The sequence below is a fragment of the Schistocerca piceifrons genome, chromosome 5 (genome assembly GCF_021461385.2).
Source record: "Schistocerca piceifrons isolate TAMUIC-IGC-003096 chromosome 5, iqSchPice1.1, whole genome shotgun sequence".
Classification (NCBI taxonomy): Eukaryota; Metazoa; Arthropoda; class Insecta; order Orthoptera; family Acrididae; genus Schistocerca; species Schistocerca piceifrons.
In genome coordinates, this window is record NC_060142.1 from 469,014,619 (window position 1) to 469,035,887 (window position 21,269).

The following is a 21,269-nucleotide window of genomic DNA, read 5'->3' on the forward strand; positions in this document are numbered from 1 at the left end:
GATCCGTACCAGATCGGTCTGACGGAGGAGATAGAGAAGGTCCAAAGAAGAGCGGCGCGTTTCGTCACAGGGTTATTTGGTAACCGTGATAGCGTTACGGAGATGTTTAATAAACTCAAGTGGCAGACTCTGCAAGAGAGGCGCTCTGCATCGCGGTGTAGCTTGCTCGCCAGGTTTCGAGAGGGTGCGTTTCTGGATGAGGTATCGAATATATTGCTTCCCCCTACTTATACCTCCCGAGGAGATCACGAATGTAAAATTAGAGAGATTAGAGCGCGCACGGAGGCTTTCAGACAGTCGTTCTTCCCGCGAACCATACGCGACTGGAACAGGAAAGGGAGGTAATGACAGTGGCACGTAAAGCGCCCTCCGCCACACACCGTTGGGTGGCTTGCGGAGAATCAATGTAGATGTAGAACAAAATTTAAAAACGAAGGTTGAGGATTGAAAAAACGTAAATAATTGGAGACAGTGTTAAAATGATACGTGCATTAAATAATTCGTTACAGAGCAAGGCCCTTTAGATTTGAAAATTCGTGTTTTTCTTTAATGTTTTAGTCCAGCTGAAATCTCGTGGACCATTACTATGCTTTTTCATAGAGTACCCGTAAATTAGAGAGTAATCAATACAGATATTATACATAAATATATTACTGTTTTCAAGTTCTCTAGTTCAGATGTTCGTTGCCTCCACCAAGTTTTGGAACTAAGATGGATCCGTTAATATTCTATTTCCTACAGAACTGTGGAACGGTATGAACTAAGAATGTTGTATATTTGACTGCTACAACACATATTTTGGGTCAGAGAAGTCATCCTAGCGAGACCTTGATACCAGTGACACCGGCATTGGTGATAGCCTTCCGAAAACTGTTGTATTATTTGAGTAGGGCGAAGAGACTTCCAACTGGCCAAATTTATGAATCTATAGTGAGAATACGTGCAAGAGTTGAAAATCATGTGATTTATTCTAATGTGTTCTTTCAGTGTTTGGAGTCTTCATCAACTGAACATAGAGGAATTTTACATTCATTGATATTCATCTTATAATCTCTTTTTAAGGCTATATCCACTGCGTTCAATTCATCTTCCAGTCTATTTTCTGTCTATGACGGAATTACATGCCATTAGCAAAACCTTAAAGTGTTTATGTCAATAATTATTCTTTTGGATCTGTCTAATTATAACGGAATGAAACGAATTTTTCGTGCTACACGCGTTTGGCATTTAATATTTGAAAGGCATCTTCAGTGGCCTGAATTATATACACACTTCTTCTTTCAGTTTCCATTTTACATATAAAAATTGGACATTCAGGCTCTAAACAGTTCTAGCACTTTCTGAATTCTTGTGACGTCATAATTCTTTAAATTTCTTCTCACAAATTTCGCAGACACTGCTCTACATGTGTTTCTGTTTTGGCTTTATAGCGGTTCTTTTGCATTATGTCCGTATGAAGTTTCATTTGCGCGGCACTAGTAAATGAGCACTAATTTTCTTCGCGTTATGTTTGGATTCGGATGTTTTGACAACTACTGCATTTTATTGCCAACTATTGAGTATGTCTTTTTGAAATCTTTGAGCTGGGAGTTGTGTGTGTGTGTGTTTGTTTATAAAACAAAGACAAGAACATGTATAGATCTGAATTTACTAAGATTGTAAATAAAAATTTAAACTTTCTTTTAGTTTCAGTGTTTTGTTGATATGGAACCAGCAACTTTATTAAATTTCTTAAACCGTTTATTAATGATCCTGTAAACAGTTGCAGTATTTATACTGAACTGTTGAGAGCACGGTTGATAAACGCTTTAAGAAATATAAACTATTATGACCTCATAGAAAAACAGAATGTGCCAGAACCATTTAACCTCAAGGTACAATAAATATAATTTCAGGCCAGTGAAGATATCTTTCAATTAATAAAGGCGTAACGTGCATGGCATAAAGTATTAAGTTGTAATTAGATAGATCGAAAATGGTAATTATCAACATTTTATACGCAAATGAGGCCAACAAAAGAACCAAAGATTAAAAATGCTCGACGTGTTTGTTTCTTCTGCCTGAACTTTAATTCCCTTTCCTAATTTCTCCTTGGTTTCCTTTACTGCTTTCCGAAAGTACAGACTGAATAACATCAGCTATGGGCTACAGCCATCACTCACTCCCTTATCACCGCCTCCTTTGCACGTTCTGCGGCTTTTGTAAGTGCCGTCTGGCTTCTGTATAAGTTACAGATAACCTTATCCTCCTTATATTTCATCCTTGCTACGTTCAGAATTTCAGAAAGCGTATTCCAGTCGCAAAAGTGCATACGTATCTGAAATGAGACATCTACGTATATTCCTGCAGTCAAGGAGCAAATATGAAAGGATACCGACATTATTTCTGTTAGACATACCAAATCGGACCTTTAAGAATAGGTAAATGTGGTTTCCTAGAAGGTCAGTTTTCGTGTTTGGATTAATTGCCGGGCTGCTGCCATCAATACAGAGCTGTTGTAGGTAGTTCGTGCGGTACTGTGTGCTGAGTATAGAACTGTCAAACGGCTATTTTGCGATATCACCTATTACAGCAACAGTTATGTTTTCGATACCTGTTACAATTAACCATTGCCGGCCGAAGTGGCCGTGCGGTTAAAGGCGCTGCAGTCTGGAACCGCAAGACCGCTACGGTCGCAGGTTAGAATCCTGCCTCGGGCATGGATGTTTGTGATGTTCTTAGGTTAGTTAGGTTTAACTAGTTCTAAGTTCTAGGGGACTAATGACCTCAGCAGTTGAGTCCCATAGTGCTCAGAGCCATTTGAACAATTAACCATTATTCAAAAGGCGCAGTTATTTGTGCTCTGATTGGTTAATGAGAAAACAAGAGCAGACACCATGTTTTATTAATAATTATGAATATTGAGATTTATAACGTGAGAAAAACGAATAACTGTTGATTTTAGCCATCGGTGTGTTAAGGACGGACACAAACACTGTTTTAATAACTTTTTTTAGAATGTAGCAACCGAAAATGTGATGACAGTACGAAAAAACGTTTCTTCCGCAAGCGTCAATTAACTTGTAGGCTACTTAATGCAGGTATGTTTTGGAAGTGTAATTTATGCAGCTGTAAACCATCTCCAGAAAGAGTGCATCTTTGAATCGCCGTTTAAGGCAAGCGACGTGACTTGATAGTAGCTTCGTTTAGTCGGAAGCGTGATATTTCGTTCGAGAAAAGCTGTAAATACGGTAATAAAATTGTTAACGAACTTACAAAAACCGCACGGTTTCATGAGCTCAAGACTGAGTATTATGAGTATATTTTACACTGTGGTAATAAAGATTGATGTGTATATTATCTTCCTCAAGTCCTGCAAAGCATTGTACTTACACTATAAGGCACTATAAGATGGTAGCTTTGGTCGTCAGTCTGCCTGTAGTAGCCGTTTGAGGTTGTGCAATAGCGGTCGAGTGAGACGAACACACCACTGGAGAGTACTGTGGCTAAGTTTTTAGGCGGCAACAACTGCAACTAAGTGGCTGCGAAGTGACTGGTAGGATCGTGGAGCATTTTGTATGTTTTTCCATTACCAGTACCAATATTAATGATCAAGATTAACAGCTCGTTTCTAGTGGCTGTGATGTATCTGTCGTGCTAGAAGCTAGTGGGCATTACACATTTGCACCAACAGTTGGAGAATCCCAGGTAGACTGTGGTGCTTTCTAGACATTTCAGTGATTTCATTGAATGCTAGTGGTCAAGGGTGACGGCAGGGGTGCGGTAGAGAAGTATAGGCAACACATTAGTTTTGAAGAATCGGTAGTTCGAAAGGGGTAAGAAATACTGGAGTCATGACAGAAATAGAATGGGCAAAGGAAATAATTCTGTGAAGCTCACTGCAGAGTACCGTGAGTTAGGAGCAGCTTGAAGATAGCAGAATGAGATGCGTATCGCAGCTTTTAGCAGCACAATGCAAATTATTTTCTTTTACTGGTTACGTATAGACTTCGGCTATCGTAAGAAGAAAGATGAAAGAAACTGATTTACCCCTTTCAGTCCTGAATTTTTCCTGGAGGAATGAAAATTTTTCTTTATGCCCTAATGCTCTTAGGTCAGTCTTTACAATGATTTTAGATGCATAATTTATGCACATATATGTACCCATTTCAATACATACTTTGAACATTTGGCTTCTTTTTATCGACTACAATAAACAATCTTGAAATATTCGCTGTTGTAATAAATAAACTTATAATTTAATACTAAGCAAAATAACACTAAATATTAATGTAGACAGTTGTAGCCATAGAGACTGAAAGAGTTATGTGGCTGAGTGAGACATGTGATAAGAGAGACTGATCGGGGCCCATACACTTGCTATATGTGAAATAAAACTGTGAAATGTATGATTGACAGAACCAAGATGAAGTACGTTTTCTAGGAACGTGCGTTACTTAAAAAAAATATAAGCCCAAAAGAGTCACTACTAAAGGAATCGCAGATTTCAAGTTCTTCCGGTATATGTAGCTTTCTCCGCTTATCTTCTGTATGTAATATTTTAACTTTTCTTGTGGACATTCGACAGAGTGTTTACATTCAACCAAGTATGCACTGAAAGCTATCTTATTGCTTTGGAGATGTAAGTGCTCCTTAATTCACACACACAACATGCTGCATCCTCTAAATGCGTTGAAAGGTCGAAATGGCTCCTTAAAGAGTTCGTCTTTCAATGTTTTCGATTGGTCTGATCCTCCAGGGAAACGTACAACGACAGACCTGGAGTGAAGTAGCTGCTGGCGGTCGCAACTACAGAGCTTGCCGCATGCTACTGAAAACACGGAAGTAAAGACAGCTACGACCCAGTAGAGGACATTCCTACCCTAATTTCATTTTAATTTATTTTACTTTCATTTTGACAATTTTCAATGAAAATGTTTGTACTCTTTTCATCACAGAGATATTCTACAATTTTTTTGGTTATGACTCTTTCGCACTAACATTTTACATTTTTGTGTTAATGACACATGTTCTTATCAAATGTTTTTCATCATAGTTCTGTCACTTATTTATACGTATGTAAGGGATTTAATGTGACACGGATTCCCATTTGGCGGTTAGAACCCCTCTTCCCCTTGGGAATAACAACAGCCTGAACTGCTTTCAAGATTGGAATCTCGACAGGGAAAGGTTTCCAGCCATCGTAGTCTACATCATCACCATTTCATTAGACTTTGCTGGTCATCATCATCATCATCATCAAGACTGCTGCCACTCATCCAGTCATCACCTTTGGCGCCAATCTTCGCTGCCTGTCAAAGCGCCTTTCCTGCCAATCATCATCTTTGCTGTCAGTCCTCACTGCCCGTCATCGTCTTCATTCTAGTTCTCACTGCCTGTTACATTCGTCAAAAGACCTCGCTCCCCGCCGCTGGTCATCCCATTGACTGCCAGCCCACATTTTCGCTGCTAGTCTTTGCCCCCATCAGCCAGACACCACCGTTTAATCACCTCCTTCTTACTATTGCAGCTGACATCATTCAACGATATATGAACAACTATGACGTCTACAATCACCTACTCGCACCTGTACTCGGTACTCCATTCTATCTCCACTTAGTCCTTTACCTCCTACTCACTGTCCCCTCCTGCTCTTCCCTCTTTTTTCCTCCTTATCTACTACTCAAATGACGCCATCCGCTTTCCTGTTCACACACACTGCATCCCCAGACTCATTTGCAGATGACATCCATCCAGCATGCACTGCAGCTCCGTTGCAAACGCCAACGCAACCACCACCACCACATCCGCCACCTATGTCATAACCACATCAGGAGCGCAATCACCCCTTACTGCTGCTCTGTTCCCATCTCCATCATCACTATATCAGGGTTCACAAGCAGATGCCCACGCCCCATCCACTCCAGCAACGACCAAATCTGCTCCAACATCATATGCTGCAATTGTGATTGCATCATTAATATCTACATCAGCTCCAACCCAATCAGCCCCTTAGTCAATAATCTCAGACATCTCATTCTCCAATGGTGCGTACAGTCCCCTTGGTGCAGATACCCAACTTCTCTCTGACACGCCGCCCCTTCCCATCATCCTCCCCCATCAGTCTCTCCCACCAGAACACAAAGTCCATACCCATCTCCTCCAACACATTCCTTCACCTTATCACATCCTCAAGTCAAATTAATCAATCCAGAAACATTTTCCATATCCACCCCACCCCATACATCTCCTCCAACGCATCCTTCACCCTGTCACAGCCGGCCGCGGTGGTCTAGCGGTTCTGGCGCTGCAGTCCGGAACCGCAGGACTGCTACGGTCGCAGGTTCGAATCCTGCCTCGGGCATGGGTGTGTGTGATGTCCTTAGGTTAGTTAGGTTTAAGTAGTTCTAAGTTCTAGGGGACTTATGACCTAAGATGTTGAATCCCATAGTGCTCAGAGCCATTTGAACCATTTAGAACCACCCTGTCACATCCTGATGTCAAATGACTCAATCCAAAAACGTTTTTAACACTCATCCAATCCACACATCTCGAACATATTTCTTCACCCTATCACATCGTGATGTCAAATTATTCAATTCAGAAACATTTTCCCTAAAAAGAGTAACTTCCAAATATCAATACATTATGACTCATACTCTGCAATGACTTCAACTGATCCTGATTTTCACATGAATCTATTGAAATGCCTACCTTCTATCACAGCTACACGGGATAGCCGCGCGGTCTGGGGTGCCTTGAAATGGATCGCGTGCCTGTCCTGTAGGAGGTTCAACTCCACCCTCTGGCGTGGGTGTGTGTGTTGTCTTTAGTGTAAGTTAGTTTAAGTTAGATTAAGTAGTGTGTAAGCCTAGGGACCGATGACTCAGCGGTTTGGTCCCATAGGAACTTACCACAAATTTCCAGTTTCCTTCTATCGCCTTTGGTCCATGTGCCTTCCTCTGCCTACACAGCCACCATGACCCAGACAACCCAAACTACCCCACTGCCTGCCTGCTCTTACTGCTGTGATCAGGGGGGTGCTAAATTACAATCCTGACACCCAGATTTGAAAAGCCCTTCCAATTCACCCCTATTCTGGTCCTACATTCAATATTCGTGTATTTTGCAAAGATCTCTCATCCGTAGACCAGGTCCTTCTGAATGGAGCGATCATCTACCCATAAACACAAAATAGAATCTTCCTGATCCCAAGCCCAAGCCTGCCAATGACACAAATACCTCACCTAAAATGATAATTTAACTCCCAACTGCAAAATTTCTCCTACCTGTTCCCACTACAAAGCCAACAACCTGTATGAAAACTATCCCAACCTTCAGTACCCACCCACCTACAGCACTTGTAACCAATTCCATCCCGCTTACGCCTATAAGAGCACAACGAAACCTCCACCCACCAATTCTGAAATGACTGTCCCAATCTGCCCTATTGGCTCTCCACTTAACTCCATGAACTCCACATGTTCTACTTCTACTGCTGAAGATATCACCCCTAAGTCACCACTGTCCTTCAAAACATCCACGCATTTGATCATCCACATATCCTCTATCAGGTCACCCTGTCAGCCTAGATCCCTTCCATCACTATACTCCCCTCACAAACACAAGCAACGTTTCTCGTTCTCCACAACTTCATTGTCACCTCTCTATGCTCATCCACCTTTTAAACTCTCCTAATACCCACCATACTAAAGTGATCTCTTCCATCTACCTGTACCTGGAATTGGTCATCAAGCAGGCGCTACATCACAATCATCTTGTACAATTCATCATCTCTGAGTAGCTTGACATCAAACGCCAACTCCACTGCATCAGCATCACCTGGAAATTTCAGTACCAATGTTTTGTTCACCTTTCTAAACTGAACACTGAAGAATGAACTACATTGCTGCTGTCAGTCCGCCCCCATATGGGGGAATGAAATGAAATGACAATAAATAAATATATATATAAAGTTAATGTGAGCATTTGAGTTAGTAAACACATTTTCAGAAACTAGAACTGTGCTCAGATGGAATCACTTCAGTCGTTTCAGAACAATCGTTAAACATGTGTCTCAGTAATATGAGCCGTAGTGTGCAATATGTAAGAATACGATTACATGTAGCACTCCCTATGGTACGATGTACTGCAAATAGCCAATATTGATGAATGCCTCATTTCGAAATAAGATTTCATTGGATGTACAGGGTGTATAAAAGGTACGGCCAAACTTTCAGGAAACATTCCTCACACACAAATAAAGAAAAGATGTTATGTGGACATGTGTCCGGAAACGCTTAATTTCCATGTTAGAGCTCATTTTAGTTTCGTCAGTATGTACTGTACTTCCTCGATTCACCGCCAGTTGGCCCAATTGAAGGAAGGTAATGTTGACTTCGGTGCTTGTGTTGACATGCGACTCATTGCTCTACAGTACTAGCATCAAGCACATCAGTACGTAGCATCAACAGGTTAGTGTTCATTACGAACTTGGTATTAAAGTCAGTGCAATGTTTACAAATACGGAGTTGGCAGATGCCCATTTAATGTATGGATTAGCACGGGGCAATAGCCGTGGCGCGGTACTTTTGTATCGAGACAGATTTCCAAAACGAAGGTGTCCCGACAGGAAGACGTTCGAAGCAATTGATCGGCGTCTTAGGGAGCTCGAAACACTCCAACCTATGACTCGCGGCTGGGGAAGACCTAGAACGACGAGGACACCTGCAATGGACGAGACAATTCTTCGTGCACTTGACGATAACCCTAATGTCAGCGTCAGAGAAGTTGCTGCTGTACAAGGTAACATTGACCACGTCACTGTATGGAGAGTGCTACGGGAGAACCAGTTGTTTCCGTACCATGTACAGCGTGTGCAGGCACTATCAGCAGCTGATTGGCCTCCACGGGTACACTTCTGCGAATGGTTCATTTGGGCATTTGAAAGCTCTTGTCTACGCAACCCCGGTACCAAATGTAGAGACTCTTCGCGCTCGTATCGTGGACGGCTGTGATACACTACGCCATTCTCCAGGGCTGCATCAGCGCATCAGGGATTCCATGTGAAGGAGGGTGGATGCATGTATCCTCGCTAACGGAGGACATTTTGAACATTTCCTGTAACAAAGTGTTTGAAGTCACGCTGGTACGTTCTGTTGCTGAGTGTATCCATTCCATGATTAATGTGATTTGAAGAGAAGTAATAAAATGAGCTTTAACATGGAAAGTAAGCGTTTCCGGCCACATGTCCGCATAACATATTTTCTTTCTTTGTGTGTGAGGAATGTTTCCTGAAAGTTTGGCCGTACCTTTTTGTAACACCCTTTATATGACCTTAGTCTTGATTCTGACTGTGGTTGCTGACGTATTACCTGTTGGCTCCTGTATCAGGTTGTTCAGCCAACATTTGCTTAACGATTTTTCCTAAGTTTTGCCAGAACGAGTGGCTAACATTGTCAAAGCTTCACCCTCCTCTGTTGGCGGTCGACTGGAATCGAGCTCGAGAGCGCTTTTCTTATTCATAACCGCTGTGGTTCTCCAGTTGCTACCTACAACAACTGCTCTCTGCAACACAGGAATCCAGAATCCTTTCGGCTTGAGGGTTCCACTTTCTTCAAAAAATGGTTCAAATGGCTCTGAGCACTATGGGACTCAACTGCTGTGGTCATCAGTCCCCTAGAACTTAGAACTACTTAAACCTAACTAACCTAAGGACATCACACACATCCATGCCCGAAGCAGGATTCGAACCTGCGACCGTAGCAGTCGCACGGTTCCGGACTGCTCGCCTAGAACCGCGAGACCACCGCGGCCGGCTCCACTTTCTTGTTGGAGCTATTGTAACAGTTCTAGATTACTATGGATTCACTGAACAAGAAGGCGTGGTAGCTCTTTTCCAATGAAAGCACTTCCATGTCAGCACATTTTGCTGTGTGTTAGGTCCCACACAGCACATGCTCCACCACAATCAATTTCTCCAACTGCCTCAACTTGCTGTAGAACAGTGAAGCACTCCCCATCAGCTGTGGTAGCGTGTATTGACTTCGATTATATGAGCTGCAGTGTGATTGTCAATCAGAAGAATCGAACAGCAATAGATTCAGTGCTTACAGATAACACACTTATTAAACTCCTCTCTGTCCAACTCCAGCATCTCTTCAGGTCAGCGTATTTCCCATGAAAAAATTAAAGATAATACCTTCCTCTCCAGCCTTTCTCATTGCCGGCTCGTATGTGAAGGATTGGTTTGAGAGTGCCTGCTAGTTCCAAGTGGTATTGTCAATTTTTTTTCCCAGCAGGATAACAACAGTTGTACGGCATCGTCAATTTTTCAGCTATGTAACGACTTTAGGCATCGCTTGTGTAGTACTATGCATGTAATTGTGTAATTAGGACCGCTCTTTATGAATAATTAGGTAATTAGCACCGATCCTTACTTCAGTTTTATAACCAAAATAAATAAAGTACCTCTCCTGCATCTGGATATCTTTACTTCTGTTTTATAACCAAAATAAATAATGTACGCTAACCTAACATTCCTCTGCTGCATCTGGACAGTTTCCATGTGTTTGGGGATGCACTTGGACTTTCCATCCAGAAGGACCAGGTTTCGAGTCCTGGAAAGGTCACCACGATTTTGAATTTTCCACCAATTCCCGGGTAGAAGGTGGGGGTCGGTCGTCAGCACAGTCCTGGGCGAAAAAAATTCCCATCATTTTTTAAATTCCCACCGAAATTCGAAATTCTCGCCATAGTTCGAAATTCCCATCAAAATTCGAAATTCTTGCCAAATTCGGAATTCCAGCCAATAGGTGAGTGGAGGGAAAGGGGTGGATAGGGGAAGGTGGTGTGGGCCCACATGCAGGCGAGGAATACCCGTGACGTCATCTGGGGGTGGGGATCGATGCGGTGGAGGTGGTGGTGGGGGGGGGGGGTAATTAATTTGCATATCAATTTGAGATCAAACTTGGGTAATGCCCCCATCACCCTACCGCTATGGTGTATTTAAAACCGACACATACCGTCAAATCATAATCCGAGTCAGAAAAGAGGAATGATTAATGTGCTCGTAACCCGTGCTAGACAAATATGTGAGCCGTAGCACCTCAGAAGCGAAGTGACGCATCGAAAGAAGAAATATTGGTTATGGCCTCTCTGCCATACACCCCCAGGGTGAAGGCCTGAATCGACTATATATTGTGCAAACACTGTGCAAAGACTATATACGAGAGGTGTTCAGTAAGTAATGCCACACATTATTTTCCTGAAAGCAGGTTGATTTCATTCAGGATTCCAATATGTCATATTATTTCCCATCCTTTTGGCTACAAAAACAAGTGTTTTAAGGCAACCTTCGTTTAATGATATGGCCTGCTTGCTTGCTAAGATGTACTAGGATGGCCTGGATGCGCGCATGGTACCACTCTACGGGTCGACATCGGAGCCAACGTTTTGCTGCGTCAATAACCTCAACATCATCCAAGTACTGTTTCCCGCGGAGTACATCCTTCACTGGGCCAAACAGATGGAAGTCAGAAGGTGCGAGATCAGGGCTGTAAGGTGGATGAGGAAGAAAAGTCCAATGAACTTTTGTGAGGTCTTCTCGGATGCGCAGATTTGCGTGAGGGTTTGCATTGTCATGTAGAAGGAGAAGTTCGTTTGCATATTTGTGGCGAAGTAGTTTCTACTATATAGGAGTTGGGTTGGGATGTCATTCCGCACTCACCTTATTCAAGTGATCTTTCACACTCAATTTTTCACCTGATGTAGTTTCTTTAATTTCCTGACGGTGGCACAGTACACTACTGAACTGATCGTTGTACTATGAGGGAGGACATCAAATAGCATAAACCCTTCAGCGCTTGTTTCAGCTTTTAATCTGGAGGAGAGTTGGTGTGACGCCACCCTATGGATTGCCGTTTTCTTTCCGGTTCGAAGTGTTGGACCCATGTTTCATCGCCTATGACGATGGTCGACTAAATATTATCACTATCAGACTTATAACGTACAAGCAATTTCGCACAGATGGTTCTTCAGTGCTCTTTATGTCTTCTGATAGGCGGTGAGGAGCGTAACTGGCACACATCTTTGAGGAGCCCAAATGGTGGACGAGTGAGTCAACATTACCGACAAAAAGGTTCCATTGTGCAGCGAGGTGTTTCATTATGATCCGTCGTTCATTTCGAATTAGAGTGTCCGCGGCTTCCAACACTGCAGCGGTCAGAGCTGTATGCGGACTGCCGGCACGCGGGTAAGCGAACAGGTTGGCGCGACCTTGTTGCGATGATGACAGACGCTTCGCCCAACGACTCACCGTGCTTTAGTTCACTGGCAGGTCTGCGTAGGCATTCTGCAAGCGCCTGAAAGCGATGCTCCGGTTTTCCGCCAAAAGAAACTCAATGAGAATTGTATGCTTGGAATGCACCTCCGTTACAGACGACATGTTGAAGGCTACGTATAGTGCCGCCACCAATTGAAATTTTATGAAACTATAGAGGCCGATGCGAGAATATTCCTCAATGACCCACAACAAATTCTTATTTCTTTAACCAAAATTGGCCGAGAAAAAAATTGCGTTGCATGATTTATTGAACACGTCTCACAGAGGACGACCAAGAAGAGGAAACAATCTCACTTTGGAGAACGACAAAAGCCCGCATCTCGTGGTCGTGCGGTAGCGTTCTCGCTTCCCACGCCCGGGTTCCCGGGTTCGATTCCCGGCGGGGTCAGGGATTTTCTCTGCCTCGTGATGGCTGGGTGTTGTGTGATGTCCTTCGGTTAGTTAGGTTTAAGTAGTTCTAAGTTCTAGGGGACTGATGACCTAAGATGTTAAGTCCCATAGTGCTCAGAGCCATTTGAACCAAGAACGACAAAAGGAGCCCAACTGCAACGTCAGGAACGGACAGCGTACCCTTTACAGGTGGCGAACACTATACGAGACTGACTGGACGATCCATCAGCACCAGGGTCATCGAGCATAAACGTCATGGCCAGCTAGGACAAGTAAATAATCTGTCATGGCTCAGCACGCGCCGTGGAAGAGCCATAACGTAATGAAATTCGTCGATACGGAAGTTATTTCTGTGGAGACGAGTTATCTTGCCAGCCCGCTTTTTGAGGGTAGATACAGAAATCCAAAAACATGATAAAAGATCCAACAAGAAAGAGGAAGCCCTTGAGCTAAACGCAGCCTAGATCTCCGTTTTGCTGTGAACTACCTTGACTAGGGAAAAGACCTGAGACGTTAGCGCGACAGGTACTGTACATATGATCAGCCGATGATCGCCTCCAATCCGCCACCACCAATGGAAGGTAGATGATTTATTTATTGTATCCAAGACATCACCATTTTACAAAAAAAAATTATATTACAATGCAAGAGAAGCAGTTATAATACAATAATACATGGTTATAAGGTAAATTAACTACAATAATATAGAAAAGTATGTAACATATAATGATAAGCGCTAAGGATGCGAAACAGAGCGATTTTCATATCCCACGTGAAGCCCAATACACTGCAGCTTGAATAGCCTTGTCATTTGCTTCAAATAGGTCTTGAGTCGAACACGGGTTATTTAGTTTCCTGCAGACCAGTAGCTGTTGTGGGTCTTGCTGTTCTCCACACTCGCAGGGCTCGTCTGCACTGATGTAGCCCCATTTTTCCAAGTTTGCTCTGCATCTTGATACGCCTGTTCGTAGTCTATTCAGGGCTTTCCAGGTCGTATATGGGAGTTCAGAGCCAGCTGTGGGTTCTTCCCTGGGGTTATTCCCTGGTCTTCCTGGGTCCACATTGTACCACAGCTCTTCTCGTCGTGCTCTAGGCGATAAAAGAGTTGCCCCAGTTGTTCGTAGGAAACTCTTCCTTGATTTAAGTCGGCGAGGTTGAAGATTGTATCCGAACATTGGATGCCTGGGATCTGTCTCCTGTTTACGTTTCTCGATTTCTGCGGCAGTCCTTCTCCTGATGTCTGGCGGGGCTATGCCCATGAGGTGGTACAGCTGCTTTGTGGGGGTTGAGCGGAGGCACACTCTATCTACTTTGTTGATCAGTTGGAAGATGCGAACCATCCTTATCTAACCCGTGAGATTCTTTTTTTTTTTTAAGAAAGACTAGTTTATTAATCATTTAAAATTCTTATCTTTTAGATCTATTAATTAATTGTTTAAAGATCGTAATGTATCGTGGGTTGCAGGGGTTCCGACCCCTGGGGAGGTGGGTGCGTATTCATTCATGGCTGTGTGCGCCGCCATATTGGCGGGTGACCTTGAACGGACTTAGCCGCAGCACGAGTTGGCTGGCGGATCGCGCTAGAGTTTTAACTAAGCGCGATCCGCAGAAAAAAGATGTTTCCGGTGCCGCCATTGCGGTTTATCAGTGCGCTACTTCCTGCCGCGCCCAGCGAGCTTCTAATTATCTGCAGGAAGTGTGACGTATGGCGCTGCTCTTATCAGTACATGCAGGCAGCTACGGCTTGTTTGGAGGACTTCTAGTTCATTTATATAATGAAGCTGCTGCATTTAATTTAACACGAGGCAACTGCATGTTTTACACAGCCATGATTGACAAACGTCAAACAAACGTGGCCGAAGAACTCGAGAAAGAAGCCAACATACAATAAGTCAACATGCTGCCAGGACAGTCCCATCAGTTTTGTAATGTAGTTTCTTTTAAAGTGTACGCAGAACTAATACGAGTATATCAATGAATTACAAGAGTGGGTGACTTCGTCGTATCCTCAGGCGAAATCATTACAGCGTCAGTCTACCTGACGGGATATGGATTACACAATGTTAGAATGCACAAATTTCTTTTTTGCCAGTTGAACGTATTGAAATGAAACTGATGGATTATGCTATCATCTCAAAATCAAGCACGACCAGTGGTTATGGGATGCCCTTTACGTCTATAACAACGGATGGAGGCAAAACACCCTTTTCAATTATTATTTCCGCGTCAACTAATTTAGTTGTAAACGTTTTTCTACCAGATTTAGTTACGTTTTTTTATTTCTCTCTAGAAACTTTGGAAAGGTTAAAACAAGGGACAAGTTATGCATCATCAGTCTTAAAGAGGACTCCCTCAGTCGTTGATGTCAGTTACAGGATACCTCTATACATGGATTCATTTTCCCTTATCTAAATGTTATTGGGTCCTGGACGAGGAAGAAATTGGCCTTCGTCACCAGAACAAGGGGCGCCTGATTCTCCAGCCAGATTAGCCCATGTTCCCAGACGAGAAACAACGGTGGTATAGTTGCTTTGTGGCTCATTGCGTGCACCCTGCTCGATAACAATGGCCTCCAGACCTGTCGGACTTAGAAAAGTATCTAAAGCAACAACACCGAATCACGCAAGAAAATCGCATATGAGAATACTTTGAACTGTTCTAAGAGATTTTAGTAATTTCTTCTGGTTTGCTTCAACAGGAATGAAATCTGGACAAATAATGGCGAACTACGATCCTGATATATTAATCTCCAAGAGTGGGACTCTTGTTAAGTAAATGAATTATTTTAAAGAACTAATATATTTAACTTGAAGAACGAACGGTCATTTAGTTTGAAAGGTATATGAATTATATTTTGATTCTAGGAACACACAATTTCAGTTTTCAGAATGGTTTCGAGATAGCTTAACCTGAAGTTTTCCAGGGAATAAGCCTTAGAAGACAAGTACAGCAGCGCTAAGAACCCACGTCTATGAGCCCAGAAGCCTGGAGGGCGTGTAGTCAGGCTAAATACGTGCAATGATGTCCATCTTTAACCAAAAAATATTGTTCATTTCTTAGTATAGTGAAAGATATCGACAATACCATCCTAGCTACCGCCTCTCTCTTCTCTCTCTCTCTCTCTCTCTCTCTCTCTCTCTCTCTCTCTCTCTCTCTCTGTCTCTCCCTCACTTTCTCTTTTTTCAACTCCGTAGCCCGCCATATCGTATGAGAATGTATTGGGTTGGTGCATAAGTTCTTTGAGTTTTCTGTAAGTTTGGTAAACACAACAAATACACATAACCGAGACTTAAGTCATCAATAATATATTCCAACGGTGGGGTTACTTTTGGATTCTGTGACTGTAGAAATCAAGTAGTTTGAAGAGAGCTCAACGGATTGTTCGTCTCAAAACTACTTGATCATTTTCATACGAAATGAAAGTTCCTTGAAGGCTGTTCGATAGAGAGCGGAAAAGCTGAAAAACTGAGTGTGAAAGATCAGGTGAATAAGATGAGTGCGGAATGACATCCAAACCCAACTCCTATATAGTATTTTTTGCCAGTCTAGCAGAATGCGGGTGGCCGTTATCGTGGACTAGGTTACTTCATAGTCTTGCGAGTAGTTGTTCTTGGACTTATTCTGCAAGACGTCTCAATCATTGATAATAAATGTCGGTAGTGATGGTTACAACTCGGAGAACCAATTGGTAGTACACCACACCGTCGTTGTTCCACCAGATGCCTAACATTACCTTTCGTGGATGCAGACAGATCTTTGTACGTGAAGTTGCTGCTTTGTTTAGGCTCAACCATTCCTTTCTTTTCCTTAAGTTAGCATGAAGACACAATTTCTCCTCACCAGTAGTCATACAAGACAGGAGTGGTCGGTGCTGTTCACGAGGTAATAGATGTCGAGCAAGCTCAGATGCATGTATGCCCACCTGCTGTGCTTTGTGATTTTGGCTTAGAGCATGTGGTACCCATACACCTGATTTTTCAACCTCCCGCATTGCACGCGAATGTTGCACGATGGTGGAATGATAGCAGTTCATGACATTTACCAGTGCTCGAGTACACTGACATGGACAACTGAGGATTAATGATTTTAAAAGATCCTCATCAAACCCCGAAGGTTTTCCAGAACGTGAGGACTCACTAATGTCAAAACGATGCTCCTGCAAACAAGGAAACCATTTTCTTGACTTGGTCTGTCCAATGGAATTTTTCTTATACACAGTGTAAATGTTTCTGGCTGCCACCGTTGCTATAACTCCTCTACTGGACTCAAACAGAAGACTATGCCGGAAAAGTTCCGATTTCTCCTCTTTGAACTCCATTTTCTAGTGTCCACAGCTCCACTCACTATCTCCAAATGAGAAAATGACAATATGTAAACTCAAGCAGCAACAGTGAACTACACAGAAAATATGACAATAGATACATAAACCTGTAGCAACCAGAATACGAACAAGAAAACCAAAACGCTATGGACTTATGCACAAACTTAATATTATGTCAAAGCAGCTTCTGAATTTTTCGACAGCTACTTCCGTCGACTCAGAACTGCATCATGTTAGATTTACTAATTAACACTATATCGTTCACTCACTTAATAAACCCTTTGACTTGCCAGAACTATTAACAGAGTAATGTGACAAGGATGTGGTTATCACATTGAGGCATACGTAGCCAACAAACATTTCATGAGTCATTCACTTAAGTACCCCTTTGAATTGCCAGAACAATTAACAGAGAAAGTGACAGGGATGTCGTCATCACCTTGATGTAAACGTAACCAACGAACATTAAATTGGTCACACACTTAACAAAGACTTTGAACTAGCAGAACAATTAGCAGAGTGGTGTGACAAGAGTTTGGTCATCATCTTGATGTGAACAAAGCCAATGAACATTTAATGAGTCACACACTTAGTGTGAATTGCCAGAACAGTTAACAGAATAATGTGACAGGGGTGTAGGCATCACCATGATTCAAATGTAATCAACAAAGATAAATGAGCCGTGTGTGGCTCGCGTTCTTACCGTTCATAACTTGGCGTCTTGTAATTGCGGTAGTGGCGTCTCGTTTCCTTCTTGTGTTAATGGCGCCACTGAGTTTGTTAGTATTGTTTGTCCGCTAGTGGCAGCAGGAGCGGTTATCGATAGCCAGTTCTGTGGTACTACCTTTGGTGCGACTGCTTGTGTTTCCGGGTCGTCGTGTGTGTCTGGCAGTTCGGATGGAGCAATGAGGAGGTCCGTAGCACGCGGGCAGGCCGGGACCGCTGCCGGCGTGCAGGCACTGTCGGACCGAGGTGCTGTAGGCGACGACCGAACCCAGGATGTTTGAAGTTGAGTGAACCTTATCCAGTAGTATAACCTCCACTGTTTGAGATCTCGCTGTTGTTTGCTTACCCCAGGGTTGATGAGACCAACCGCAACAAGTGGAGTCTGTCAGGTTGGCAGAAACTATTAGCCGCCTTCTACTGCTTGATATTAGTTTGAATTTGGTGTTGTTATTGGTGAAGTGCGACCAGCGGTATCTTACTGCCTAGTGGCCGCTAACGCCCGACTTACCTGCCCTGGAGGTTAGCGTAATTTGCGGCAGTGTACTTTTCCTCGTCTTGCCGATGCTGTCCGGCATGGCATGTAATTTGACAGCTTTCTTCATTGGGGTATGGATAATTTTTTTCCTTGTCTACCTTAGTTATAGTGGCTCCTTCTGCCTTTTGGTGTTTTGAACACCGGAGTTTGGAGACACAGTGCTATCTGTCACTTTGCCCTTGCCCAAATTACTCCATCGTTGTACTGGTTATCCGGCGTTTAAACTGTCTCTAGCTTGAGTTGCCCTCCTTAGGTGAACATTACTATTGGCTGCCAGTCTCACCGCTTGCACAGCTGTAGTGACCTTCCTCAGTCGATCCGTGAAGCACTGCCTGTGGATCACTGCATCTTACTCGGTCAAGTTGTCATAATTGTTCAAAATTTACCTTAATATTTTAACATGTACTTACCGCCCTCACTTGTAATTCAGGCCTTCAACCATTAATTGTTTGTAACATTGCTTGTGGCCTTCAGCTGACAAATAATTTTGAATTCAAATGGCTCTGAGCACTATGGGACTTAACTACTGTGGTCATCAGTCCCCTAGAACTTAGAACTACTTAAACCTAACTAACCTAAGGACATCACACACATCCATGCCCGAGGCAGGATTCGAACCTGCGACCGTAGCAGTCGCGCGGTTCCGGACTGTGCGCCTAGAACCAATAATTTTGAATTATTTTTTAGTAAGGCCTTCATCCGTCACTGCAGTAAATTCCTTTAAAATGATTGTTGAAAATTATTTCCTCAACTAAAGTGTATGTGTTTACTGTAGCGAACGGTAGCCGATTACGGCCCCATCCACAATCGTTGCCTTATCCTGCCTCTCCCTGACTACCAAGTCACAATAAAATTGGTCACACACTTAATAAACCCTTTCAACTGCCATAACAAGTAGTAAAGTATTGTGACAACAGTATGGTGACACAAACATAACCGACTAACATGTAATCGGTTACACACTTATAAACCCTTTGACTTGCCAGTAGTCTAAAGAGTGGGTGCGGGCAAGCATGTCAATTTAATCAAGAGGAGGAAGTGCTGCAAGTACCATGGGGATCGGACATTACCTCCTGCCTCTCAGCATCTGCTGCAGGTCGTCGCAGGAAGCGGCAGCGTACACGGAGACGTCGCAGAAGGTGCTGCGGTGGCCGGCAGCGAGCACCACGGAGTATCCGGAGCGCTGGTGCAGTAGTCTGGAGACCTCAGCTAACGGAGGACCGCCGTCGACGGGCCCGAGCACCAGGTGCACGCACGTCGCCGGCGGTCCCAGCGCGTCCAGGGCGGCGTCCAGCGCCTCGTAGAGGTGAGCACAGCTGCCTGGCGGGCGCCGGGGCTGCGGTGGAAACAGGGCAGCGGCGGCCGCGGCCGCGGCTGCGCAGTACCACGCCATCGCCAGCAGCACCGTCATACGGCCTGCAGAACAGGTACACAACATTGTTCTGCACTAACGTGTTACAACAGTAGGCGGCTGAACCACGTCACACAGTAAACTTGTCGGCAAGGGCAACTGATGTAACATATGATGGAGGCAGAATGAGATTTTCACTCTGCAGCAGAGTGTGCGCTGATATGAAACTTCCTGGCAGATTAAAACTGTGTGCCGGACCCAGACTCGAACTCGGGACCTTTGCCTTTCGCGGGCAAGTGCTCTGCCCGCGAAAGGCAAAGGTCCCGAGTTCGAGTCTCGGTCCGGCACACAGTTTTAATCTGCCAGGAAGTATGATGGAGTCGCCTTCTCCGCTGTTGTGACACCAGAATCGGTTGAGGCGTCATGTGGAAGTTTCCTTTGCCCGTTATAGAAACGATGGGTCGCTCATTACATAAAGCGACATAGCATTTTCTCATCAGCACCTACGGGACAGTATTAATGGCTGAAGACTTTCCCATGGAGACTCATAGTTTCCAGTTCCTGTGAGAAAGGAGCATTTGATATGTCCTAAGAGGAAGTAGGAATTGATTGCGCAGTAGTTTTAACAGTGCAGCTGCGCAAAGAATCAAAGAGGGCCAGCCATAAACTGTTTCTAACACATCAAGAGGGAGAGGTACCCCTGTATCAGTGTGGTATGCTGCGCACTGATGGGTGTATGCGATTTCTGGTGGTGGCCATTATTGAGGCGTCTCGAAATGTCACGATCTGTCTGAGAATCTAATGAATGTTTCACTTAATTTGGACCAGATCCCACACAGAGAAAATCATCTTCCTGTAGGACAAGTTTCCTCTCAGCATTTTCTCCTTTTTTTAGTATTGTTTTAAATTTCTGGAAAAGTTATTTTGAGTTTGTCCTTTACAGCGACTGCCAGCCGGAGTGGCCGAGCGGTTCTAGGCGCTTCAGTCTGGAACCGCGCGACCGCTACGGCCGCAGGTTCGAATCCTGCCTCGGGCATGGATGTTTGTGATGTCCTTAGGTTAGTTAGGTTTAATTAGTTCTAAGTTCTAGGCCACTGATGACCTCAGAAGTTAAGTCGCATTGTGCTCAGAGCCATTTGAACCATTTTACAGCGACTATTGCCGATAAATATAGTTTTGTGGGAAGGTATGTGGTTCAGACAGGAGGAATTGGTTAGAATTTCTTGTACATTTATTAATTGATAGAGACACATTAGGATTATGGTTCGTTGCGTTGTTTTGGGGGAAGAGACCAAACAGCGAGGTCATCGGTCTCATCAGATAAGGGAAGGACGGGAAAGGAAGTCGGCCGTGCCCTTTCAAAGGAACCATCCCAGCATTTTCCTGGAGCGATTTAGGGAAATCACGCAAAACTTAAATCAGAACGGCCGGACGCGGGATTCAACCGTCGTCCTCCCGAACGCCAGTCCAATGTGCTAACCACTGCGCCACCTCGCTCGGTAGATTATGGTTCGCAAGTAGGTGAGATGTACAGAATCTCAAGATTAGTTCTAAGAATTTGAGCTGAAACGTGGAATTTGATGTTGAGAATTCAACAGTTTCGGATAATGAAGAGAACTGAGAA

General features: G+C 43.7%; 1 protein-coding gene across 1 annotated transcript in view; it reads right to left on the bottom strand.

Annotated features, from left to right (window-relative positions):
- Nucleotides 1–15,914, bottom strand: part of LOC124799078 — a 130,265-nt gene extending 114,351 nt beyond the window's left edge. Inside the window, exon 1 of the mRNA XM_047262616.1 lies at nt 15,884–15,914. Within this exon, the coding sequence (XP_047118572.1) occupies nt 15,884–15,914 (31 nt within the window). The remainder of the gene's footprint in view (nt 1–15,883) is intronic.
- Nucleotides 15,915–21,269: the final 5,355 nt, after the last annotated feature.